This window comes from Eretmochelys imbricata, chromosome 15 (assembly GCF_965152235.1).
Source record: "Eretmochelys imbricata isolate rEreImb1 chromosome 15, rEreImb1.hap1, whole genome shotgun sequence".
Lineage (NCBI taxonomy): Eukaryota > Metazoa > Chordata > Testudines > Cheloniidae > Eretmochelys > Eretmochelys imbricata.
In genome coordinates this window covers 21,393,314-21,417,333 of record NC_135586.1, presented here as the reverse complement: position 1 = coordinate 21,417,333, position 24,020 = coordinate 21,393,314, and the positions used below count along the sequence as shown (strand labels likewise).

Genomic DNA, 24,020 nt, shown 5'->3' with positions numbered 1-24,020 from the left:
TGGTATCCATCCAGGAGGAAGTTTCAAGTCTCACCCCAAACGTGTTTCTATTAGAGCGTAATACACTGAGTACAGGTACCTAATGTATTTTTCCAAATAAAAAAACTACAGCATAAGGCTTGTGTTCTAGTTAACATTTTCTTACAAATTAGCCAGACTCAAACATCCCATGCTGTGAGCATATCTGAATCTTACAAGCCTTTTTGGGATTGAGCTAAAGCTGTTCAAGCATCCTCATTCAATCCTGAGGCAAGCTGTAAAGAATTCTAGGATAATCGTAATGTCCCAAACAAATATCTGATTGCAGACCCTACAAAACAACTTCCAAGCTTCAACCTTGTCTGAAAATGGTCCGCATTGGACCATTTTAGAACATTGCATGGCTGGTGTGGTTGTCTTTTTCATCTTCCAAAAGTGTAAGACAATGCACGTGACTGGATGCCAGTTGCAAATTATGGGCCATATTGTAAGTCAGTGCCAGCTTGAATCATTTGCCAGTTGCATCTCAGACTTACATCAAGCCACTCCCAAAGCCACGACTGGCTCACTAATCTGGACTTGGTTATTTGAACGTTGCTAGTCACCTCTCTTGCCATATGAAAGTAGTAGAGCGCATCACTACTGCATTTGTCAGTACAAATGTTGCAACAACCAGGATTCAAATTCAAGTACAACCTGACACTTAGAAATACATACTTACCTGAATAACCTGATGGAGTATTCTACTGAATTCCTTGGAACTACACACCTAAGTAAAGTTCCTCAGGTGTGTGTTTGCAAGATTGTACATTTAAATATCTTGAATATGGAAGTGGCTATGTATTATTTATTCCCACAGAGCAAAAAATCTAATATGGAAAAATGAAGTTGCTGACTGGAGACTTAACATTAATGCCTAAAGATTGGGCTGTTCAAATTTGGTAATACAGGGCACAAAGTGAAGCAAAAGAAAGACTATTAATGTTGATTTTTTAAAAGAACATAGTTCAAATGTTTTCTCTAATCCATTTCTTTTAATTTCTTGTACTCTTCCACAGATGCACTGCAATGAGGAGTACCACAGAAATGCCTGTATGAACAACAAAAAAATTGATTTTCATGTTTGGTAGCGCAGACCATTTGAAGAAAAGCAAACACTACTCCCAAGCTCTGACATTTCTGCCAGTCACTCAACCCTTTTCGATGGGGAAACCATTTAGCTTAACTGAATGCTAAGTTGAAAACCATTACATTCATATCCTATTTCTAACATCAAGGAGAAATCGCTTTAATTCAGACACAAGATTGTGCTATTAATCTTGTATTTTCATCTTGAGAGTGATTTCATGGAAAAGCGTATTTTAGTGCACATCAGAACTGTGAAGAGCCAATAAAAGGCAGCACCCGCTTCGAAGTGCACAGACTAAAGGAGAGGTTTCAGAGTAACAGCCGTGTTAGTCTGTATTCGCAAAAAGAAAAGGAGTACTTGTGGCACCTTAGAGACTAACCAATTTATTTGAGCATAAGCTTTCGTGAGCTACAGCTCACTTCATCGGATGAAGTGAGCTGTAGCTCACGAAAGCTTATGCTCAAATAAATTGGTTAGTCTCTAAGGTGCCACAAGTACTCCTTTTCTTTTAGACTAAAGGAGAGGATCCCCCGGTGCACATCTGAGCACAAAAGTGCAGTGCACACAGTGGCTTCTTTGACAGTGTTCAGTAGCTGGCATAAATGAGACCTGGTTAAGCAGAAATTTAGCCCTTTTGGCTGAGGGAAGGAGAAAGTTATCTTTTCTTTTTAAAGGAAAATAAAATTTCTTCTACCATTAAGGAAAACTTCTTTGTATAACACTGTTAATGTCTGGTTTGAAAGTCACCACTAGTGGGCAGAAATACTATACCTTTAGCTACAAGCTTTCCGTTCTGGTGCCACTAAATTTCTGCATTCACACAGTAAAATTCTTATGATTCAACTCCATTAATTGTATTACACACCAAACAGATTAAATCAATATTGTTAAAAGTTGCAAAATCAAGCACTCAAGAGCTAGGAAAAGCTAGAACCTGCTTGTACATATGAATTATTATGAACGCAATCTTTAATTACATGCTCACATACAATTTTTTCCCACTGGGCCCTGCATCATTCAGGATGGCTAATGTTCACTTAATGAGAAGTGATTCAATATTGTTTTATCTTCTTTGTGCAATGGACGGCCCCAGGCCTCATTTACTGTACACTACTCAAATTCTACTCTGAAGATAAATTTATAAATTTTATTATGGGCTTTTGTAGAATGCTTCACAAATATATGTGAAGATGAGAGGGTATGAAAATTAGTGCATATTTTGACCTTAATCTCCGTGGCCTGGTCTACGCTGCGAGTTTATGTCGGATTTAGCGCTGCTAAATTAACCCTGCACCTGTCCACACAACGAAGCCATTTTTTCGACATAAAGGGCTCTTAAAACCGATTTCTGTACTCCTCCCCAACGAGTGGATTAGCACTGAAATTGACATTTCGAATTAGGGTTAGTGTGGACACAATTCAAAGGTATTGGCTTCCGGGAGCTATCCCACAGTGCACCATTGTGACAGCTCTGGACAGCACTCTGAACTCGGATGCACTGGCCCGGTGTACAGGAAAAGCCCCAGGAACTTTTGAATCTCATTTCCCGTTTGGTCAGGCGAGCTCATCAGCACAGGTGACCATGCAGTCCCAGAATCAAAAAAGAGCTCCAGCATGGACCATACGGGAGGTACTGGATCTGATCGCTGTATGGAGAGAGGAATCCGTGCTATCAGAACTATGTTCCAAAAGACAAAATGCCGAAACATCTCAAAAAATCTCAGAGGCCATGAGGGACAGAGGCTACATCAGGGATGCAACACAGTGCCGCATGAAACTTAAGGAGCTCTCAACAAGTGTACCAGAAAACCAAAGTATCAAACGGACGCTCCGGGACAGAGCCCTGGACATGCCGCTTCTATGCTGAGCTGCATGCAATTCTAGGGGGGGGGGGGCCGCCACCGCTACCCCACCCCGTCCGTGGACTCCGATTAAGGGGTACTCTCCGCCATGGCTGAGGATTTTGCAGATGGGGAAGATGAGGAGGTGGAAGAGCTTGGGGAGAGCACTCAGCACACCGTCCTCCCCGACAGCCAGGATCTTTTTATCACCCTGACTGAAATACCCTCCCAACCCAATGAAGCTAGAGAAGGGACCTCTGGTGAGTGTACTTTTTAAAATATAATACATGTTATAAAAGCAAGCATTTTTTAATGATTAAGTAGCCCTGAGGACTTGGGATGCATTCGTGGCCAGTACTGGTACTGGAAAAGTCTGTTAACGTGTCTGGGGATGGAACAGAAATCCTCCAGGGACATCTCCATAAAGCTCTCCTGGAGGTACTCTAAAAGCCTTTGCAGAAGGTTTCTGGGGAGAGCAGCCTTATCCCGTCCTCCATGGTAGGACACTTTACCACACCATGCTAATAGCAAGTAATCTGGTATCATTGCATGACAAAGCCTGGCAGCGTATGGTCCCTGTGTTTGCTGGCATTCAAGCAACATCTGTTCTTTAGCTCTCTGTGTTATCCCCAGGGGGTTAGTTTGGTTTCTGCTGCTGCAAGTTAACAGGAAAACTGCAGCACTAAATGGTCAACTCAATGGGCTTTGCTTGGTAATGTCCCTCCAACCCAGGTGACTCAGACTGATCAAAAAATGTGCCAGTTCTTGTTTGTGGATACTTGCCCATTAAGAACTGGATGAGAGAAAATTAATTTCACATAGGTCACTGAACAGCCCTTAGAATGGATGATAACACCTTCTGGTCACTGCTAAATTTAGTTTACAGAACTGCACCTATCCAAGCATGTACAACCTAATTTCTAAAAATGTAAATAAAATCAGACAAAAATCAGCTATTAAAGTCCTCCTATTCCACCAAGAGTGAACTTCTACTGCTTCAACCCAAACAACAGATTTTGAAGTAGATGCGTAATCTAACGTTAAACCAGCAGTGTCGAGGTTAAAGATTTCATGTAGAATAACAGGCCGATACCACACTGCAGAGCCCTTCAGGAACTCCCCCTCCTTCCTGTGAGTTAGTAGGAATTTTTAACTTCAGTTTACAGTAAACATTATGAGGAATTTGAAAAAACAAACCAAGCACCTGAACCTGCAAACAGGAGTACCATTGCAAAAATGAGTAGCTCGACTGACTTCAAGATTTTGTTTGATAAAAATAATTGTTTTCCAGCTTTTTAAAAAAGTTACTGGGATTATTTCCTCTTCTAAAGTTACTCATATGTATTCATATGTGCAGTATTACTTCAGGACCTTATCAGGGATTTTTTTGAAAGGAAGTGCTTGATGCTATGGCTTATTCTCGCTCATTCCTATATACCTGTTTATTGGAACTTTAGAATTGCTTTGATAATCATACCACCCGCATTTAAGTATTTCCAATAGTCTGTATAAACATTTACAATAAACTCACCAACATAAAAGTATTCACAAGTGAAATACTTGCATAGACAAATTTATTAGCGAATGGGAAATGTTATTTTCCATTTATTTAACTAGAAACCAGTTATTTGCTCCTGAAGTGACAAGGAAGTAAGTACGTGCACCTGTGTGCAATTTTAAATATACTTGTATATATTTTTAAATAAAATTGTGAGGCAAGTATATGAACAAAAAATATAAAGTCATAAATGACCCTTTCAATTTATATTCTGAACGGAGAATCTCTTGCAAATGAATGCAAAAAAAGTTACACGCTTCTTTTTTGGTTGATGTAGATAATCTCCTTCTATCAACAGCACTATCTGATATTTTTCTGATATAGAATAATCTGTACATTTCTATAAATATGGTTTATTACTAAATACTAGAAAACAAAGCTATTAAATAAAAAATACATTTTACTTAAGAACTGACCATTTCAAGTCTACCAACTGTTTCAGTATTTTGCATAAAGACCTCCATAGTCACTCATGGCTGTCCACACTTAAGAAAAGGTAAAGAAATTTGTTCATTAATTAAGATGAAAATTTCAATACATTTCTTGATAGCTGATTTGTAAGAGTCCATGAATAATCTTTTACAAGTGTTTTCAGGATAAAATTACTGAATCAGGATCTCATTTAGCAATCCCAAACACAATGCAACTAAAGAAGCCTATTTGTTCCTATCTGCTTTCACCATGGATCACCATTTGCAAAATACAATCTGAAAAGAATTTCACAGTATATTTGGACAGCATCAAGCAGGAATATCCTTCAACAGATGGCATACATTGTAAATCTTGCTAAACATTAAGAGGCATTTCAATTAATTACATTTTAATGTATAACTTGCTTCTCAGACATTTTAAATAAGAACATTTTAATGCGTAATGAGTCAGTAAGCTGTAGTACTAAAAAGTTGCAACATGTAACATTATCTAAAGCAAAACGATATTTGTCACCACCTGAAAACAGGAAAATGAAGAGATGTAAGCCACGTTTTAAGAAGGCACCTTTTCTTTTTTCAATTTCACTTTAAGTGTAACTATATCTACATATCTACATGAACATATTCAAATGAGAAATCAAAACACAAATTATAAATACTTTCCACAGAAATGATACAAGAACAAAAATAACCTGTAACATTAAATTCAGCTATTTTGGTTAAGTTTGAAATGTTTAAAACTTTACAAGCTGCAATACGTCTGTTATGATAGCTATTACTAAACTCTTCATACTTGTTACATAAATTCACAAAAGTAAATTTCATAACAAGTCAGTGTATTATTAGCAAATCCAAACACAATGCAATTAAAGAAGCCTATTCGTTACTATCTTTTCTCACCACCACTTGCAAACATTTGAAAATTAAGTCTTGATTTTTGCTCTTTAAGGAACAAGATGAACTGTGCCTTATGGCAATCTGGTCAAAGTTGTAAGGCTAAATTGCTCTGTTGAATTTGTTTTCATATGCACAACAAATTTTATTTTGGAATATCTTCCCAAAAAGTTCAAAAACTATATCTGTGCTTCATTACTGCATTTTTATACCAGGAAAATGTTGCAGCCACTGTCTTGATTATATAGATTAGACACACATTTTGAGCAATAAAGCACAATAAATCTCATAAAGTAAATAGAACAATAAACTTCATAATAGAATAACTAGTGTTTTTTTTTTAAAAATCTAAGAATTCTAACATAATGAAACAAGCAGAACTGGACTTAAGTGCAATCTTCTAAACAATCTTTACTGGAAGGTTTTTAAAAACAGTTCAAGTTTTATAGTCACTATTAACAGAATGCTATTTGGTTGCTTCATAAGCTTTCTGGAAGCAGGATTTTCCCCTTGAATTAAAAACACAATTTTATAATATCTTTAAACACAAATTGATTTTTAAAATAAAATGAGGCAGCACTAGTTGAAGAGGGAATTCTTTTCCCCTAAAAAACTGGATAGAGCAAGATGACTAACCAGCAAATGTTTTATTTAAAGTTATGGCTACATCTCCTACAAAACAGTGCTCAGAGAATCAATTATTTTGCTAACAAGACCACCACAAATGTGGTACTAAAATTCTTAATTAGAATTGCATTAGAAGTGGAAAAATTATACCAAATAGCCATAACTCAATAGTTTCACAATTCCCTAATTAAATTCTGCATTTATAACACTGAAATATCAAAAAATGGAATTCCCAAATCACTTTAGTTCAAAACCATTAAAAGCAGGTTTCACACTGGCAGATCCATGTAGTTTCTGATGAAAATCCAACTGATTTCCCATATACACTTTGATTTACAGATATGATTAAACATTAGGTGCCACTGTGTTTTCACCTTTAAATCAATAATGACAGGTCAGCATTGAACACCATGTGTAACATGGTGTAAGGCATCTTTTACCCAAGAAAAGGTTAGGATATTTGGTTTTATTGCAGATGTGATTTGGAGCCTGAAGATTCTTAAACTCTTGGAATGTGCTTGCTATGATAATGTAGCTGCTAGGATAATTCCAAGGATCACAAGCAAGACAGTTACACAAATAATTATGAATGTCATTTTCTGCAAAAAAGAGAAAAATGTAGATTAATGTATCATATCAGATTTTAAATCTATTTTCAGTAGTACATGCACATTCTAGAACCACAGCAAATAGTATATATGGATCAAAAATGTTGACATGTATTTGAAGATTTTGAAAAGCACCCCAATACAATGACACTTATTGCCAGTATTTCTCTTCCAAATTGTACATATAACTGCAGTCAATCACAGCAGACTTAATTTAACTTTTCAATATTTGCCTAACACCTGTGTGTTTTATTTCATGGAATACTCATGTTAAAATCCATAAACAAATTCTGTTGATAAATTACTGTTTGCTACATATGGAAGCTGAGAGTTGATAAAGCATGTTCATGTCTGCAGTCATAACTGGAGATTTGCGAAAACTGCTTATGTTCTCCTTTATTTGGATACTTGTTCATTCTTATTAACACATACTGAGCTGAATAAGAAAGTCAACAAACAACTATTATATATTTGATAGCTCACCAGTAATTATTACAGGAACAAAATGGGTTCGTTGGACTACATGTGTCAGATAGGCTAACGTAAGATTAAGTGCCCCTGATTCTATGGTTTAATATGCAAATGACAGTATTTACTAAATGACAAATTGAGATGGTATTGTATTAATAACTACAAAAAACACACTCCATGTTAAAAAACTGATAGTTTAAATAACTTTTCCTGATGAACTGTTTGAAAGAGAAGGCTGCACCTAATTATTTCAATATTTCCCGGTTTTAAAGATACAGAAGTAGCTATGGGTTGTTGTGAAGGCCAAAAGTATAACTGGGTACACAAAAGAATAGGTAAGTTCATGAAGGATAGGCTGATCAATGGTTATAAGCCAAGATGGTCAGGAACGCAACCCTGCACTATGGGTGTCTCAACCTCCAAATGCCAAAAGCTTGGCCTGGACAACAGGGGCTGGATCATTCAACTGTCCTGTTCTGTTCATTCTCTCTGAAGTATCTGGCAATGGTCCCTGTCAGAAGACAGGATACCCAGCTAGATGGACTACTGTTCTGACCCAGTAGGACCATCCTTTTAGTATACAGACTACCTAAGAACATAAGTACAATAGAGTTTCTCTTTCAAGTTCTGAATCATTGACCTTTTCATCCTTGCAGATCATCCGTATAGTTTGTGACTGAAGAAAATATTGCTGCGTAGAGGACAGTAACTTGTTCCGCTAATATAAAAAAAGGTTGAGAAGTCTCAAACCCACAAATTTGCATTGTTATTTTAGAGTTAGTATCTTGTGCAGATGCCCACTTCTAAATATCGCCATCTCAGAAAAAAAGAGCAGATTAGAAAGCATACGATTTAAAAAGTCTGGTTTCTAACTGGGAAATCTTAACACACTGGTTGCAAAACACACTCTGGCTTCAGAGTGACATATGTAATATGGGTCTGTCTTGAAAGCTCTTTATAATTGTAAACGCACTATGTGATAAAAGTTAAACTCCATGTGAAAATGATTTCTCATATTGGGCAGGTCCTCAGCTGGTGTAAACTGTCCATGTAATAGTTAACAGGCTTATGACAATTTACACCAGCTGAGGATCTGTCCCACTGATTTTTAAAACTCAAAGATCTTACATGAGGTTGAAATCTGTAAATTACATAAAATTACCACTAGATCTCAGTTTTCATAATTCAAAAGATATCTACTTTTGAACATACATTAGGGCTTTTATAGCAACTAGAAACTGACAAGATTCACTACTTCATCAGGTCCAGTCCCCCTGCCTGGTCATTACAGTATTACACTATATATGTGTTAAGGGTTGGTACAAAATAGCTTGTTTGCTTAGTGAGTTCTCAAAACTAAACAATAACAATGAAGCAAATTAGTTGATTAGTTACTTACTGCCGCATTGGCAGAGACATGCATGCTGAAGTTATCCAAGCATCATCGAATACCAACTGACAAACCAACAATTAGAGCAATTATGGCAACCAACACCAGCGATAGAATGACAATTATCCACTTTTTCTGCCGAAGAAAAGCAAAGTGATTAGTTTCAGAACACAGTGTTAAATAGGATCTGGATTTATTCTCGATCTTTAGAAAAGAAATTCAGTCTTTTTAGTACCACCTTAATTTTTGAAGCCTGAAATGGTCCTGGCTACCATTTTTGGACTGCCACTTGGTTTCTTAAAAGGATCTCTATCTAGTGAGGCTAGAGTTTACTGCAAATGTCAGAGTTATTAACTTTTTTGCCAACATTTACAAGGAAACATTTGGGCTCTCATATCTGATATCCACCTCATTTTAAACATATTAACAGTTCCCAATACGGAAAAAAAAATATATATTTATTTAAAGGGTATTGGGACAGAGAATATATACACCTCAAACAGACTGTGTATAATCTGCTTTTGGAATTGAAGATTATTTATCTATAAATAATCCAAGTACAATTTCACAGTCTCTATCTAGAGTCAGGTCTTTTCATACGACTTGCCTGCTCTGAAGCTACTTAACATGCCACGAACATAATGAAAAATCTTGCTGTAGTCTCCCTTGCCACCTCCCCCCCGCCCCATTTTATTATATAACTCACAAAATTCCACTGCAGTTTTAAAAGAATTTTAATATAATGCAGATGCTAAACTGCAAAACCATTAGTGTTCAGAGGTCAAAAAGCAATTGTTTTAGTAGATTACTGACTTCATAATGATTCATCTTGGGGGCTGAAGGGAAGAAGCATATTGAAACACTGAAGCATTTTCAGTGTCAATGCAAGTCAACTAAATGCGGCTTTTAAAAATAAATCTTTCCAGTGAGATCACATCATTTTGTTTCTTTGAACCAGGTATGATGCCCATCAATTTATGATGATTCATACATTTATAGAAGTGCATGTCTTTGATAAACTATGGTCCCTGAATCTTTGAAAATAATATGGTATGAATGGAATTTCCACTTTTGCTGAAGGAGATTTACCATGCTAGCAGAAAAATCAAATTAATTTTAAATATAGGAATACAACCACATGTCCAGATAGGTCTTTCAATTACAGAGGTTTCTAAGCCTTTATAAACATATTTCACTCCTGAATAACTTTGTGCCACAGAAGTTACTTACCACTGACACATTTTAAACACTTCTTTTGGGTGTACAGTTTCTATGCATTCAAAAATAATTTGCTTTAATGGAAAAAGTCAATCTTTACTGTATGTGAATTGTGACCTATTCCCTTCCCACAAATTTCTACCCTTCAGAAGTAATATTCCAATTCACATTAAAGCCTATTCAGAACAAAATTTGATAAGCTATATCCTGTAATAATAAATGGAGTGTATAACAGACGGGAAGAGGAAATATGATAAAGAAATTTACTTCACTTTTTAAGGACAGAGACCACGGACATCTTGAATATAAAATTTTCCAATCCCATTTCATTCGACCCATACATAGTAACTCTAAAAGAGCTAAGTGTTATTTCTTGTATGGTCACATGCTTACAATATAGAAACACAAGTAAAACAAAAACCAAAAAGGTTATTTACCTTTTCATAAATGTTGCTCTTCAAGATGTGCTGCATATTGTCCATTAAAGCATGGGGGCGGGGGGAGTGTATGTCCCTCACGCACTGGTGCTGAGGGTTTAGATATACCACTTGGGACAGCCACACCCATGCCTGAGCTGCTCTTGCTCTTAAGTGAGAGGTATGAAAGGAAGAACTGGCCAGTGCTTCCCTCAGTTCCTTCACAGTGGAATCCAACAGTAGACTTCACTGCACTGGGAAAGGAGAGTGGGTCTTCATTTGTCCCTGTGAGTACAAAGCTTTGGGAAGAAAACTGGCAAGTATATGTAGACTGATTCAGGTGGAAATCACACACTACTTTGGAGAGAAACGTAGCTAAACTTTGTCTTTGTAGAAAACTGTATATTACTGATCAATGACCAGGGCATTCTGTTCCTCTTCCTCCTAGTGGAGATAATAGCCATTAAGAAAGCTACTGTTGGTGAAAGGTGCAGAAGCAAGCATGATGCAAAAGGTTCAAAAGAAGGGTTCATAAGAGTAGACAAAACTAAATTCAAATCTCAAGATAGTGCTGGATCTCCACAGGCAGGAATAATCTAGACCTTTCAGGAACCTGGTTGTGATAGAGTGAGTAAACAGAGTCTTACCATCAATTTGAGAATGAAATGCTGAGATGGCTGTCATGTGCACCTTAACAGAGTGAGAGCTAGGTCTGACTCCTTAAGAAGTGAGAGGTAGTCTAGAATCGATTGAATCATTTTCTGAATAGGTGGCATTATGGGAAGCCACCCAGATGGAGAACTGTTGCCTCTTACTCAGGTAAGCCGCTCATGGGGAAGGTTTCCTTCTGTTAAGGAGAACATTCTGGACAGCCCCTGAGCAAAAAATATCTTGTGCATTCATTATTGATGAACCATGCCATGAGGTGCAGCACTAGGATTTGATCGAGCACCAAACCATGGTTCTGGGTGACAAGGTCTCTGGTTATTGGTAATGGGAAGGGTGGTCGGTGAATGGGTTATGTAGGTCTGAATACCATGGCTGTCTCAGACAGACTGGAGCTATGACGATCATTCTGCCATGACCTTGTTGGGGCCTGAACATGACCCTGGGAAAAAGAGGCACTGGTGGATATGCATACAGCTTGGTCCTTGTCCCATGAAAAACAGAAAAGTGTAGGATATTGATTCTGGGCTGCGACCAACCCTGAAACAGAATCAGGGACATTTTCTGCTTTGCTGTGTTGCAAATTGATCGGCCAACAGAAACCCTCCTATGAAGAACACAAACTAGAACGGCTGGGTTGAGAGACCATTTATGGTCTATGTTGAAGGATCTGCTCAGACAACCTGCCAAGCTATTTTGAATCTCCATCAAGCAACATGCTGAGAATGACGGAGCTCTGTATGCGGAAATTCCATAGCTTGACTGCCTCCTGGCACAGGCTGTCTGACCTTGGGCCACCCATTTGTTCACATAAAATGCCACTGTGGTGGTGAGCACCTGGACAGTCTTGCCCTGAATGGGAGGTAGGAAACGCTGACGCATATGGAATATTGCTTGCAACTTGAGGATAATTTGTAACCTGTATAGTCCACAAACCCTGAGTCTGAAGATCTCCCAGATGTGCTCTCCACCCCATGACTGAAGTTTCCATTACCAAAGTCATGGAAGGAAAGCAGTGCAGAGGGGGGGAACACCCCTGCACACATTGTCTTGGCTCATCCACCAGCTAAGAGATGATGCTATCATGTCCAGAATGCATACTAGTTTGTCTAGATAACTCTGAGGGCGATAGACTGATCAGACCCATGCTCACAATGCTCTGAGATGCAGCCTGGCATTAGGAATAATAGATGTACATTTGGTCATGTGACCTAGGAGCCTTAAACGATTTCTCAGTCGTCTGTGGATGATCCTTGAGGGGGACACAGATATTGTGGAGTCTGAAATCTGGAAAGAGGCAGAAATGCCCTGGCAGAAGTGGAGTCCAGGACCACTCCTCTGAACTCTATTCTTTGCAGAGGCAGTAACGTGGGCATTTCTTTGCTTTGTTTCAGGCCCAGAGTATTGAACAGAGTTTGATGGACCACAGCCTGCACCTAGTGTCCGGAGCAACCCCGAAATAACCAGTCTTCCAGGTAAGCATAAACATGGATGTCTCTCTGGTGGAGGTAGGCTGCCACCACTGTCATGCACTTGGATAAAGATCCTCCGTGACAATGATAGACCGAATGGCAGCATGGTGAACTGGTAACGATCCTCCCCTGCCATGAACCTCAGAACTTCTTGTGGCCAGGTTTGATCGTCACATGGAAACAGGCATCTTGTAAATTGAGGGCAGCACACTCTCTCCCCTGGATCTAGGAAACGCCATGCAGAACTTCATGTTCTTGATATATTTTTTCAGGTTCCGAAGGTCTAGGATGGGTCTCAGACACCCTCTAGCCGTGGGTATTAGAAAACATTGAAGGGGAACCTCTTCTATGGCTCCCAAAGAACAAAGAGTTTGCACTTCTTGCCTTAGTGCAGACTCATGAGAGGGGGTCCCTGAAGAGGGACTGGAGGGTGAGGTTGGTGGACAGAAAGAAAATGCAGAGTATAATCCTGATTCCACCATGCTTCGCACACACACTTGTCTGGGGTGATGGACTGACTGCCAGGCATGCAGGAAATGGGATATTCTATCCAGGGGGTGCAGATGGGTGAGGGGAAGGATCAGGTTGGTCCAGGTCTGGTAGTATACTGTCTTTGACATAAGAGTCAAACCAATACTTTGAGGCCTGGGAATGTCTAGATGAAGAGACCAGGGAAACAGAGGGCAACAGCCTTCTGCTCTGTGACCTCCTTTGCCTTCCCTTAGAGCAGTCAGCCTGATGGAAGGGATAATACTGCTGTCTAGGCTGGAACTGAGGATGATAATTTTGTCTGCTTTGCAACCAAACTGTAGAGACCCAAGGACCTCAAAACCACTCTCAAGTCCTTCAGTGTGTGCAATAGTTTGTTTGTTTTAGGTAATGTGACAAAGTTCCTCCTCTACCTTGGTGGGTCTTGCACTTATTGGTGGATTTGCTTGCTTTGGAGCTTCACGGCAGCCCTTACTTTGGCTGTTTTTCTGAACCCACAGTCCAGGTCGACTCCTCCTGTGTCTGACCAGGAGTTGGGAGGTTTGGGGGGGGGGGGGGAAACCCGGGCCCGCCCTCTACTCTGGGTTCCAGCCCACGGCCCCGTGGAATGCAGCTGTCTAGAGTGCCCCCTGGAACAGCTGTGCGACAGCTACAACTCCCTGGGCTACTTCCCCATGGCCTCCTCCCAACACCTTCTTTATTCTCACTATAAGACCTTCCTCCTGGTGTCTGATAATCCTTGTACCTCTCAGTCCTCCAACAGTCCGCGTTCTCACTCTCAGTTCCTAGTGCCTCTTGCTCCCAGCTCCTCACACGCGCCACAAACTGAAGTGAGCTCCTTTTTAAAGCCAGGTGCCCTGATTAGCCTGCCTTAATTGATTCTAGCAGCTTCCTGATAGGCTGATTAGAATACCTGCAGCCAATCTTAATTGTCTCCAGAAGGTTCCCGACTGTTCTGGAACTTTCCCTGTTACTTTACCCAGAGAAAAGGGACCTACTTAACCTGGGGCTAATATATCTGCCTTCTATTACTTTACTGTAGCCATCTGGCCCAACCCGGTCACAGTAAGAACAAAGCACATTCCTTGAATGGAAGGTCCTCAATTGTCTGTTGCACCTCCACAGGGATCCCAAAGGACTGCAACCAGGAGCAATGATGCATAGTGAGTGCTGTCACCATAGCTCTCAATACAGAATCCGCCACATCCAAGGAGCCTGAAGAGCTGATAGAGAGACAAGGCAGCCCTCAGCAGCAAAGGACTGAAGAACCCTGTTCTCTCAACCCCTTGTCACATTATTGGCAAACAGATTGCCTCCCAGTTAGAGTAGCCATTCATCACCAACTGCGCATACTGATTGACACTACAGAACTATAAACTTGCAAAAATACACAAACGCTCTGACGACTGACGTGGATGGTCAGAAGGAACTCAAGGAGAGGTGGCTCCATCATTTATACCACTTTCTTCGAAGCACGAGGAGGTTGGGAATGGTTGAGGCTGCCCCCGAATATTGTTAGGGAAAACTCTCCAGCACTGGTGCATGGGACATGCACAGACCCACAGTGGAATGGACATATGCAAGTACTCAAAGAACATCAAGTTACAGCATGTGAAGTTAAGAACAATAAAAACTACCTTTTGTTATGCCATATTAACTGAGTTAATGAAAATCCAGAAAAAAAAACCTTACCCTTCGTGCTTTACTTTGATATTTAACTGCCTTTTTTGTCTCCTCTTTAGCATGTTCTACATAATCTGATGCATTCATCACATCCTTTTCTATGTTGTTGATCATTTCACCCTTAAAATAAAATTAAGAAATTTTTTTTTTACCACTACTGGAATTTTCTGGAGCCCTGCATAATGAACCTGAGTAAACATATCAAAATGATTTTCAACATGAAAAAGCGTTATGTATTAATGGCTGAAGTTTTTATTTTTGCATCCACATATGATGGAAAAAAGGAATGGGAAGCAAGGTCTCATAGGAAAAATATTTTAACCTAAAAAGAAAAAAATATTGGTAAGGGCAGGTAGGGACAAAATACTGATAATTTAAAGCATATTCCTAAGAGAAAGGTATGCTTTAATAGCTAATCTACAACTGGCATACTAAAGAGTTCAGAAGTATCTGAAGCAGCATATGGAAACGGCAAGGATACCTACAAAACATTCATCCAAAATTATTCACAGGTTTTCAGGAGGTGGATTCCTCCAAACTAACTACTTAGAATGCCAGTACATAATGAATTTTAGCTCAGTTATGATTAATGAACTTTGGGAATGAAATGCAAGGTCTGGAAAATATTACAGTAGATCTGTTACCTGTGTTTCTGTCCATCAGAAGACATAATCAGCAGCAGTGAACAGCAAAGCATTAAAAATGATGCACAAATAACTTGTTCATTTCTGTACAAGTTTATAACATACCAGTAATTTTCACGCTTATTCATTTTGTATCAAGGCAACATATCAGACTTGTAGAATGTGAAATTCTCCAAAAAAGAATATGCTAAATATAGGCTGATTATTCATAGTACTACCCACTGAATTGTTTCACAGTGGATCTAACAGTTTACTTTCACAGTAAAAAAAAAAAAAAAAAAAAAAAAGTCAGTGAATCCCAAGAACAGAGTTTATTTCATATTTTTATAAATACTGCAAATAGAGTTAATTGCTTTTAACCCTAAATGATCTTTTCTTCCCACCTCCTTATTAAGATAAGATTTATGAAATTGAGAGGTGAGGATACTGGCTATCACTCTCCCACTTACGGACTTTGCTCCCTTTAACGTGAATGGAAATTATAACCAAGTATCACTGCCAATACACTTCTCACCCAACATTTAAACAACCACCACCACCACCACGTTAGTCTTCTGCAATAGCTAACAAATTCTGTTGGTTGGTTTTCAATATATTAACTGCCATTATGGCCTAGCTAGACCAAATTTACTCTTTATGATCTAAATCTAGATTTGCATTCAGGTCAGTGTATTCACCCACCATATTATCTAGCCCTGATCAAGAAATTACACTATTGCACTAAAAATAGTTTTACACTTGTACTTAAATATATACTGCAAAAATCTCATCCTTTAGCATCTGACACATAGTTATTCACTATCCCTAGCAGATGTGATCAGACATGGAGCTTAGACTAGATAATGCCTTCTGGCCTTTTAAAAAAACATCTCTGATGTGTAATCTTTAGTAGTTTGCCTTTAGTTTTACAGGGTTGTGATTACAGTGTTTAAACAAAAAATGGTACCTATAAAAATGTTGCAGTTATCAAGACTATCCTGTATTGTTTTCACAGGAAAACTACAAAACATGCAAAGCACTTCATTACTAAGACAATATTTGAATTGGTTCATTTACCTGAGTCTCAACAAACATAGCCAGGTCCATAAACATGTCATGTAGCTCCCGTATACTGGATTCCAGTTTCATAATATCTTTGTGTCGTGACTCAATTTCATTGAGAGCTTGTCTAGTAATTTGGGAGTCTGATATAATCTTTGAAAGAGGAAAATAGGAAATAACTAATAAGTATGTGATTGACATATTCCTGAATTGAAGAAATAGAATAGGTCATAGCCATAAAGTGGACTGTGAATACGTACATCAGAAGTGAAAATAGAAGTATTACCACTTTCTAACATTTCTTCCAGTTCTTCATCAGTGGTGGTTTTTCCAGCTAGGAAGAAAGTATATTTTAAGGTTATAAAGTAATAGTACTTTATCTATTCAACATAAAGGTATTTTGCTACACCTAGAAGCCTGAGAATTTACCACGAACAATAATCACACAGCACAAAAACAACTTAAAATTTGTTAACTAAAAATTAACTAGTTGACTCTCTCAAACCCAAGTATTCATTGTGTTTATGGGGAAGTGGTAGCAATGAAGTTATATTACGATCTCAGGAAGAATGTGCTAAATCCAGAATTAGCATACAGGAGTTGATGGTTCACAATCCTATACTCAGACCTCCACTCCACAAAAAGTAACAGTTTTTAATAACAATTAGCATCCAAACCTCTTGCCATTAAGCACAGTATGAGAGATTCTTGCAGCATGAAAACATCTGCAGCTGTGGCAGGACAGAAAACAAGGGAAAAAACCCACCTCCTGAAGGTAATGATTCTAGATTGTTGCATGGTCAAAACAATACCATTTTTTAAGGAAGCTATTTTCCATAATAATGTATTCCCCTATTACGGTGTCTCTATAAGGCTAAGACTGGGAGCTAAGAAACATGACGTTTTTAAAGACAGTTTTCTACTGAAATGTGTCCTTGTGCTATTAAACTGTTATTCCTGAAGCTATTTCTGAGGGTAAGTAGTATTGCAAGAATCAAATATTTTTGCAAACACACAATAGGAGGTTAAATATAATGAAAAAATAAAATCATGAAATTCAGTTTTCATGTTTTTGGTAAGCACAATAGGAAAAATTACTTTAATATAAAATTATAAGCTATTTAACATTCATGTTTGTACAACTCCTATATTATATTGAAGATATTAAATCACATGAATATCTAGGGAATCTATTTTCAAAATAAGAATCTAATTTTTTCTGTGTATAAGTAATGAAACAGTATTACAAAGATGAGATTAAAATTATTTTAATACAGGATTCAGTTCATATTAGCACAGGGGTTCTCAAACTTTACTGCACTGCAACCCCCTTCTGACAACAAAAATTACTACATGACCCCAGGAGGGGGGCCCCAAATCCCAGGCAGGAGGCCTGTAACCTGAGCCCCTATGCCCTTGGGCTTCAGCCCCGGGTGGTGGGGCTTGGGCTTTGGTCCCAACAAGTCTAAGCCAGTCCTGGCGACCCCATTAAAATGGGGTTGCGACCCACTTTAGGGTTCCGACCCACACAGTTTGAGAACCACTGCATCAGCATATTAGAGAAAGTGATTGTCGGTTATATTATACTATAGAAATTCAAGTACTATGTTAAAGGTTAATATAGTTTATTATTCAGCACCTATGTGGACAGGGCTCAAAGTTTGCATAAACATGAAAAAGGAACTGAAACTCAAGTGTAGCAAAAGCGTACTTGTGGCATCTTAGAGACTAACCAATTTATTTGAGCATAAGCTTTTGTGAGCTACAGCTCACTTCATCGGATGCATAAAAGTGGAAAATGCAGTGAGGATCTTTTTATACACACAGACCATGAAAAAATGGGTGTTTATCACTTCAAAAGATTTTCTCCCCCCATCCCCCTCTCCTGCTGGTAATAGCTTATCTAAAGTGATCACTCTCCTTACAATGTGTATGATAATCAAGGTGGGCCATTTCTGGAAAGCTTATGCTCAAACAAATTGGTTAGTCTCTAAGGTGCCACAAGTACTCCTTTTCTTTCTGCGAATACAGACTAACACGGCTGCTACTCTGAAACCTGTCAAGTGTAGCAAAATTACCTCTTAGCACGTTCAAGTAGTTCATATTGTATAATTTTGTTAAACAATGAGCAGAGAATTCAAACAGAGGTTTCATATTCTACCTGTCTTCCCACAGAAAAAGAAATTCTGCAGCACCTTATATAATTCTGCTTTCCCCAATGAAAACAAAAGCTATACACTTAAATGAAGGGAGGCAGCTCCTGGAGAGTATCTAAGTCTTCAGTGCACACAAAATGCTAAAGACTCAACTCTAGTCAGATACAATAATTTAAATAACTTTAAATAAAAATAGCCATAACTTGTGATATGTTAGGATTTTTTGTTTGTGGGTGAGTGGAGAGGATGGTAAACTGCCAAAAAAAAATTCAATCAAAAAGTGCCATTACCTTGGCAGGAGAAACCAACAGAAAGCAGCAACTCAGTTACAAGAGAACTCAGTTACTACAATAACAAAAGGAGCAGCAACCAAGAGTTTTAATTCTCCATTGCACCATAACATCTTCCCTCTCTTTCCCATATAGTATGGTAGAGGGCTGATCAGATTTGCTGTCCTAGATTCATCTTAGGTCTCTTTGGTTTTACTGCTTTCCACATAGCTTCTCCCACTGAATAGTTGGGTTGCAGACCTTCCACTCAGATGTATTAACTTGTGTTTATTTTGGTTGAACCATATTGCTTCTTGCACATATTTCTAATTCTACATGCAAGTCTCTGTTTTGTTCCTCTAGACCCACTGCTCTTTGCAACACCTCCTAATCAGTGTTGGCATCATAACATGGAGGACCCTAAGCTGATGAAAGGAGATGGGCAAGGAAAACACGCCCAAAAACAAAGGCATAAGTTTCCCCCTTTAGCAGTACCACTGCCAGAAGAGGGTTGGGATAGGATTTCTAGTAGTAAATTGTTTCCTCGCTCTCGGGTTTCAATGGTGCAAGGAAGACTGGGTTGAGGAGTTCATCTTTTCTTTCCCCCACTGCATACCATTCCTGAGAGGGATACAGGACCAGCCTGTGAAATGAAGAACTTGCATGGGACACAGGACCCCCAGAAGACCTTACTTAGCTAGTGCTAAAGCAAGGACTAGTTTTAATTTGCCATCATTTGAGTATATTTCTCTCTTCTGGTTATTGAAGTACAAAGTTTCCCAGAGATCTTAAATGTTAAAAGTAAACATACGAATAAAAGCCAGGGATAAACTTAAGGGATATTTATTTAGTTTAAAGACTATCAATTGTCTTCATTTCTATTACTACACCAGTCATAGCACATTTTGGCCACAAATGATTGTCATTTGTTGGCTGGTTCATCTTTGAATTATTTCTTCATTCCTCACTAAAAAACAAATATTTCATTTAAAGTATACAAGTATGAAACACTGAGTGGAGAGCAACAAGTTACAATGAAGTAATGCATTGGTGGCAGCCTACTGAAAACTCACAAGAAAAAGATTCAAATGATTTAGGATACTGCAACAACCAAATGACAATCGTTTTCAATTTCTGTATAGTATCTAGAGATGTTTTACAGGTTCAGTGCAGGGTGAGGTAGTCATTTATGATCATTCAGTGCTAGAGGCAGGTTGAAGTGTAACAAATACTGTTTGTGGTAATAAGAACAGATCATGAAAGAAAGTGAAGAGCTGTTTAGAACTTGAATTTATCAGGCAAAAGAAACTTGGTTTTTAGAGCTATATATTACCAGATTGAATGTAACAGGAATTTCACATAGCACGAAGATCCAATCCTGGATGCAGAGATTTACAGACTGGTCTGTCAAACTCTGGTGGTTTGCTAATAGGGTCATACGGTGCTGGCTTCTTCCGCCTTACTCCAGAGTCCACACAAGTTGTGGTACATCAGAACTTACTGACCCCATTATTGGATTTGGCTTTAGTCACAAAAGGAACTCCACAAAATCCTGCCCAAGCTGTGCTTCCAGGCTTGGCTTCTCCTCTCCTAAGGTCCTCTCGTTAAGGACTGCTCAGCTACACCATATCTTAATGTTTCCCACCAGGATCATTTCCTGCGAAATGGTGGGATGGTTCAGGCAAATACAGCCAGACTGCTACCAATGCATTAAATAATTTCCTCATATTACTTTTTCATATAAGCAATTGCCATAGGGATGTAACAATCAAAAACTAGAGAGAGAGAGATGATGGTCTGTAAAATCATGAATGGATGGGCAGGAAGTCCACAAGAACCTCTGTATTAAGATGTTGTCCACAAAATATCAGAGTGTGTTAATTCCTGTACAAAAAGTTTATTCGGCAATTTCTTTGAAGAATAAAGTTCTTGATTTTTGTTGTAACTTGACATGGTTCTGGTTAAGAAGGCAGAGAAAAAAGCAGCTAGAAATTATTTCACTACTTTCTAATGTGGAAAACTTTGCTCCTCCATTAAGGTAGGTAGAGCTACCAGAAAGCAGTGATCCCCCACAAGTTTAATCATTCTATTTAAAGCACTTACAGTAACCGATATTGTAGCCAGGCAATGATAAACAAAGTTGAACAAACCAGAACAAACAAAATCTCAGATGTGATTTATACTTCCCACAAACATGTCATCTCATTTCATAAGTTTGGATACAACACAGTGAAGATTAATTGTTTTATCCAATTCATACTCTTTTAGATCAAATATTCAATGACTTGGGCAGCATCCCTACCAACATAGCCACACTCATTTAATGCTAGGATTTTCAAAGAAGCCAAAGGGGATGTCCAAAACCTACTGACTTTCAGTGATCTGATTCCCTTTGGCTTCTTTGAAAATCCCTGCCTTAAATTATAGGAGATGTACCTAAACAGTGAGGAAGGGAAAGCTAGTAGTGAAACTCCCAGTGTTACCAAAATAGTGATATTTCACTTCCTCCAGAGATATTCATTGATGGTTTTATGAATTACACTAATGGTTAAATAGTGAATAATTCAAGAAAAGTCGAACCAAGTTTCAAAAACCCCAACAATAGGATATCCAGTATCTTCTATTTTACACAAATAACCACACTGCACCTTTCAATGCGTGTGTGGAGGGGGGAACATTGTCTGGCTTGCCGGGGGAGAGGGAATAGTGCTTTACGGGCCAGGAAGGGAAGGGGAGGAAGGCTTAGAAGCTGCTGCAAAAGGGGGAAGAGAGTCAGCTTGGCAACACACACACACCCACCCACCCACCCCCGGGACTGGAAAGGCTAAGGAGGTCAAAAGGAGCAAGCCTGGCAGAGGAAGCCTCTTTTCCCCAGACCAGGCAGAGCACCACTCACCCTCCCTCCCACTGAGGTGGCAAAATACCAGGTTTGGTCAGGACCTCCTGTGGGCATCGCACTAGCCACTCCTTTCTAGGGGGGCTGGGAAGGAATTTTTCCCTCGCCACCAGATTGGCCTACGTGGAGTAGGGGGTTTTCCCACCTTCCCCACAGCAGGTTCAGGGAGTGCTGTGTTATGGTGAGGAAGGAAAGGTGTTAGGCTATTATGTCGCCACTCATTATGTAAGTGCGCGCGGATGTCCAGTGCTAGTACTCCAGAGGGAAGGGATACAGTGACCGAATAAATGGCTTGGTAAAGGACTTAAAAAGGAGGTGTTGGTTAAAGGAATAGAATGGGGGCGGGGGGAGAAGAGAGAAGAGATCGGGGCTCCTATGACTGGTATGGCAGGGAGCCAACCCTGCTTTCTTATATGCCACCTTAATCCTCATTTGAGGGGTGCGGGGGGAATAGTAAAGTCCAAGGAATAGGTTGGCTGGTGGACCTGGATGGAAAAAAGAGGGGGCTGGCAGAAGATATTAAATGAACATGAAGTTTCCTGCACTGTATACTTATCTGCTGGGTTGTTCCAGACATCTAATAATAAAGTTGTGGACTGATTAAAACTATATCAAGTGTTTCCTGTCCTTCTTTCGGTATAGCCAGACAATACAGGCTACAATTCTAAGAAGCAGGAGTGGTGTAAGAACATTCAACACCACAGGTTGACAACCTTTCTGGGTAATAATTTGGCAACACTACAGTGAGTGAAATTCTTGTTCACTGAAGTCAATGGGATTTTTGCTATTGATTTGACTGTATATTCAGAATCCATGAAGATAACTTTAGTAAAAGAATATATCTAGAAGTATCTATTAAGAACAAAATCAACATTTAAACTACTGTATATACTTGTTCATTAGCTCGTTCGTTTATAAGCCGACCCCCCAAGATGGATAGGTAAAAAAAAGTAAAAACTGTATGACCCTTTCACAAGCCGACCCTATATTTCAGGGGTTGGCAAACTTTGGCTCCCGGCCCGTCAGGGTAAGCCGCTGGCGGGTCAAGACGTTTTGTTTACCTGGAGCGTTCACAGGCATTGAACCCCTCAGCTCCCAGTGGCCGCGGTTCACCGTTCCCAGCCAATGGGAGCTGTGGGAAGTGGCACGCCACTGGGAGCTGAGGGGCTCCATGCCTGTGAATGCTCCAGGTTAACAAAATGACTATGTATTAGATATTCAATTAAATGATTTCATAGAGTTTAAAATCATCAAATTTTGGTGTAGACCCATTTATAAGCCGACCCCCGCTCTTTGATGCGCCACTTTTTTTACCAAAAATATTCGGCTTATGAACGAGTATATACGGTAATCATTCTTCAGGTCAAGGTAAGTTCTTCCATATCAAAGTCTATTAGACAGTTACAATTTAACCAGCTATTTATATTCTGTGTAACATAAAAAACAAACAAGTAGAAGCTTATGTGTGTTCATCATCTAAGGAGTTAAAGTTCCAAAGAAGCAGCTACAGAGAAGTATGCAGGACTATATACAGGTTTTTAAGGTCAGGCTTGACAAAGCCCTGGCTGGGATGATTTAGTTGGGGATTGGTCCTGCTTTGAGCAGGGGGTTGGACTAGATGACCTTCTGAGGTCTCTTCCAATCCTGATATTTTGTGATACATTGCCATTTTATTGAAAAAAACCTTGTCTGGGGGTACAAAATAAGAACTGGAATACAGGAAAATAAAACTAGAAGACTGGGGGTATTATTTCAATTCTGTATAAACCAAAACAACAAAAAAGATGTCAAAAAACAAACAAACAAAGACCATTAAAAAAGTTAATTCAGCCACCTATATTGGAAGAAAATTCAGGTCACTTACTTATTTCTAACTGTCTCTGTATCCGTCCTTTGCTGCGTTCTCGAAACAGGGTCTGGGTCTCATTGTATTCTGTCATGACATCCACAAACTTCCGGGACAATACCAAGTGCTAGTTTTGAGGAGTAAAAATATAGTACTTTATTTTACAACAAAATGCATTTTCAAAAAGTATAAAATAGTACATAGGCTCCAGGAAAGTCCAACTCTTCCCTCTCCCCACCCCACAATACTGTCTCTTCTGGAGCTTAGTTGACTTTGTTAAAATCCTCAGATTTCCC

General features: G+C 39.0%; 1 protein-coding gene across 3 annotated transcripts in view; it reads right to left on the bottom strand.

Moving 5' to 3' along the window:
• Positions 1 to 24,020, bottom strand: part of STX2 (syntaxin 2) — a 70,773-nt gene that overhangs the window by 25,363 nt on the left and 21,390 nt on the right. The window contains exons 6-10 of one of the 3 annotated variants that reach the window (XM_077834907.1): positions 23,743 to 23,851; positions 16,818 to 16,891; positions 16,573 to 16,710; positions 14,882 to 14,992; positions 6,947 to 7,058 (exon numbers count right to left, since the gene is read on the bottom strand). In XM_077834907.1, the coding sequence (XP_077691033.1) occupies positions 6,981 to 7,058; positions 14,882 to 14,992; positions 16,573 to 16,710; positions 16,818 to 16,891; positions 23,743 to 23,851 (510 nt within the window). In that variant the 3' untranslated portion in view covers positions 6,947 to 6,980. Of the gene's footprint in view, positions 1 to 6,946; positions 7,059 to 8,950; positions 9,064 to 14,881; positions 14,993 to 16,572; positions 16,711 to 16,817; positions 16,892 to 23,742; positions 23,852 to 24,020 lie in introns of those variants that run through there. The other 2 variants (XM_077834906.1, XM_077834905.1) reach the window with 2 other exon arrangements.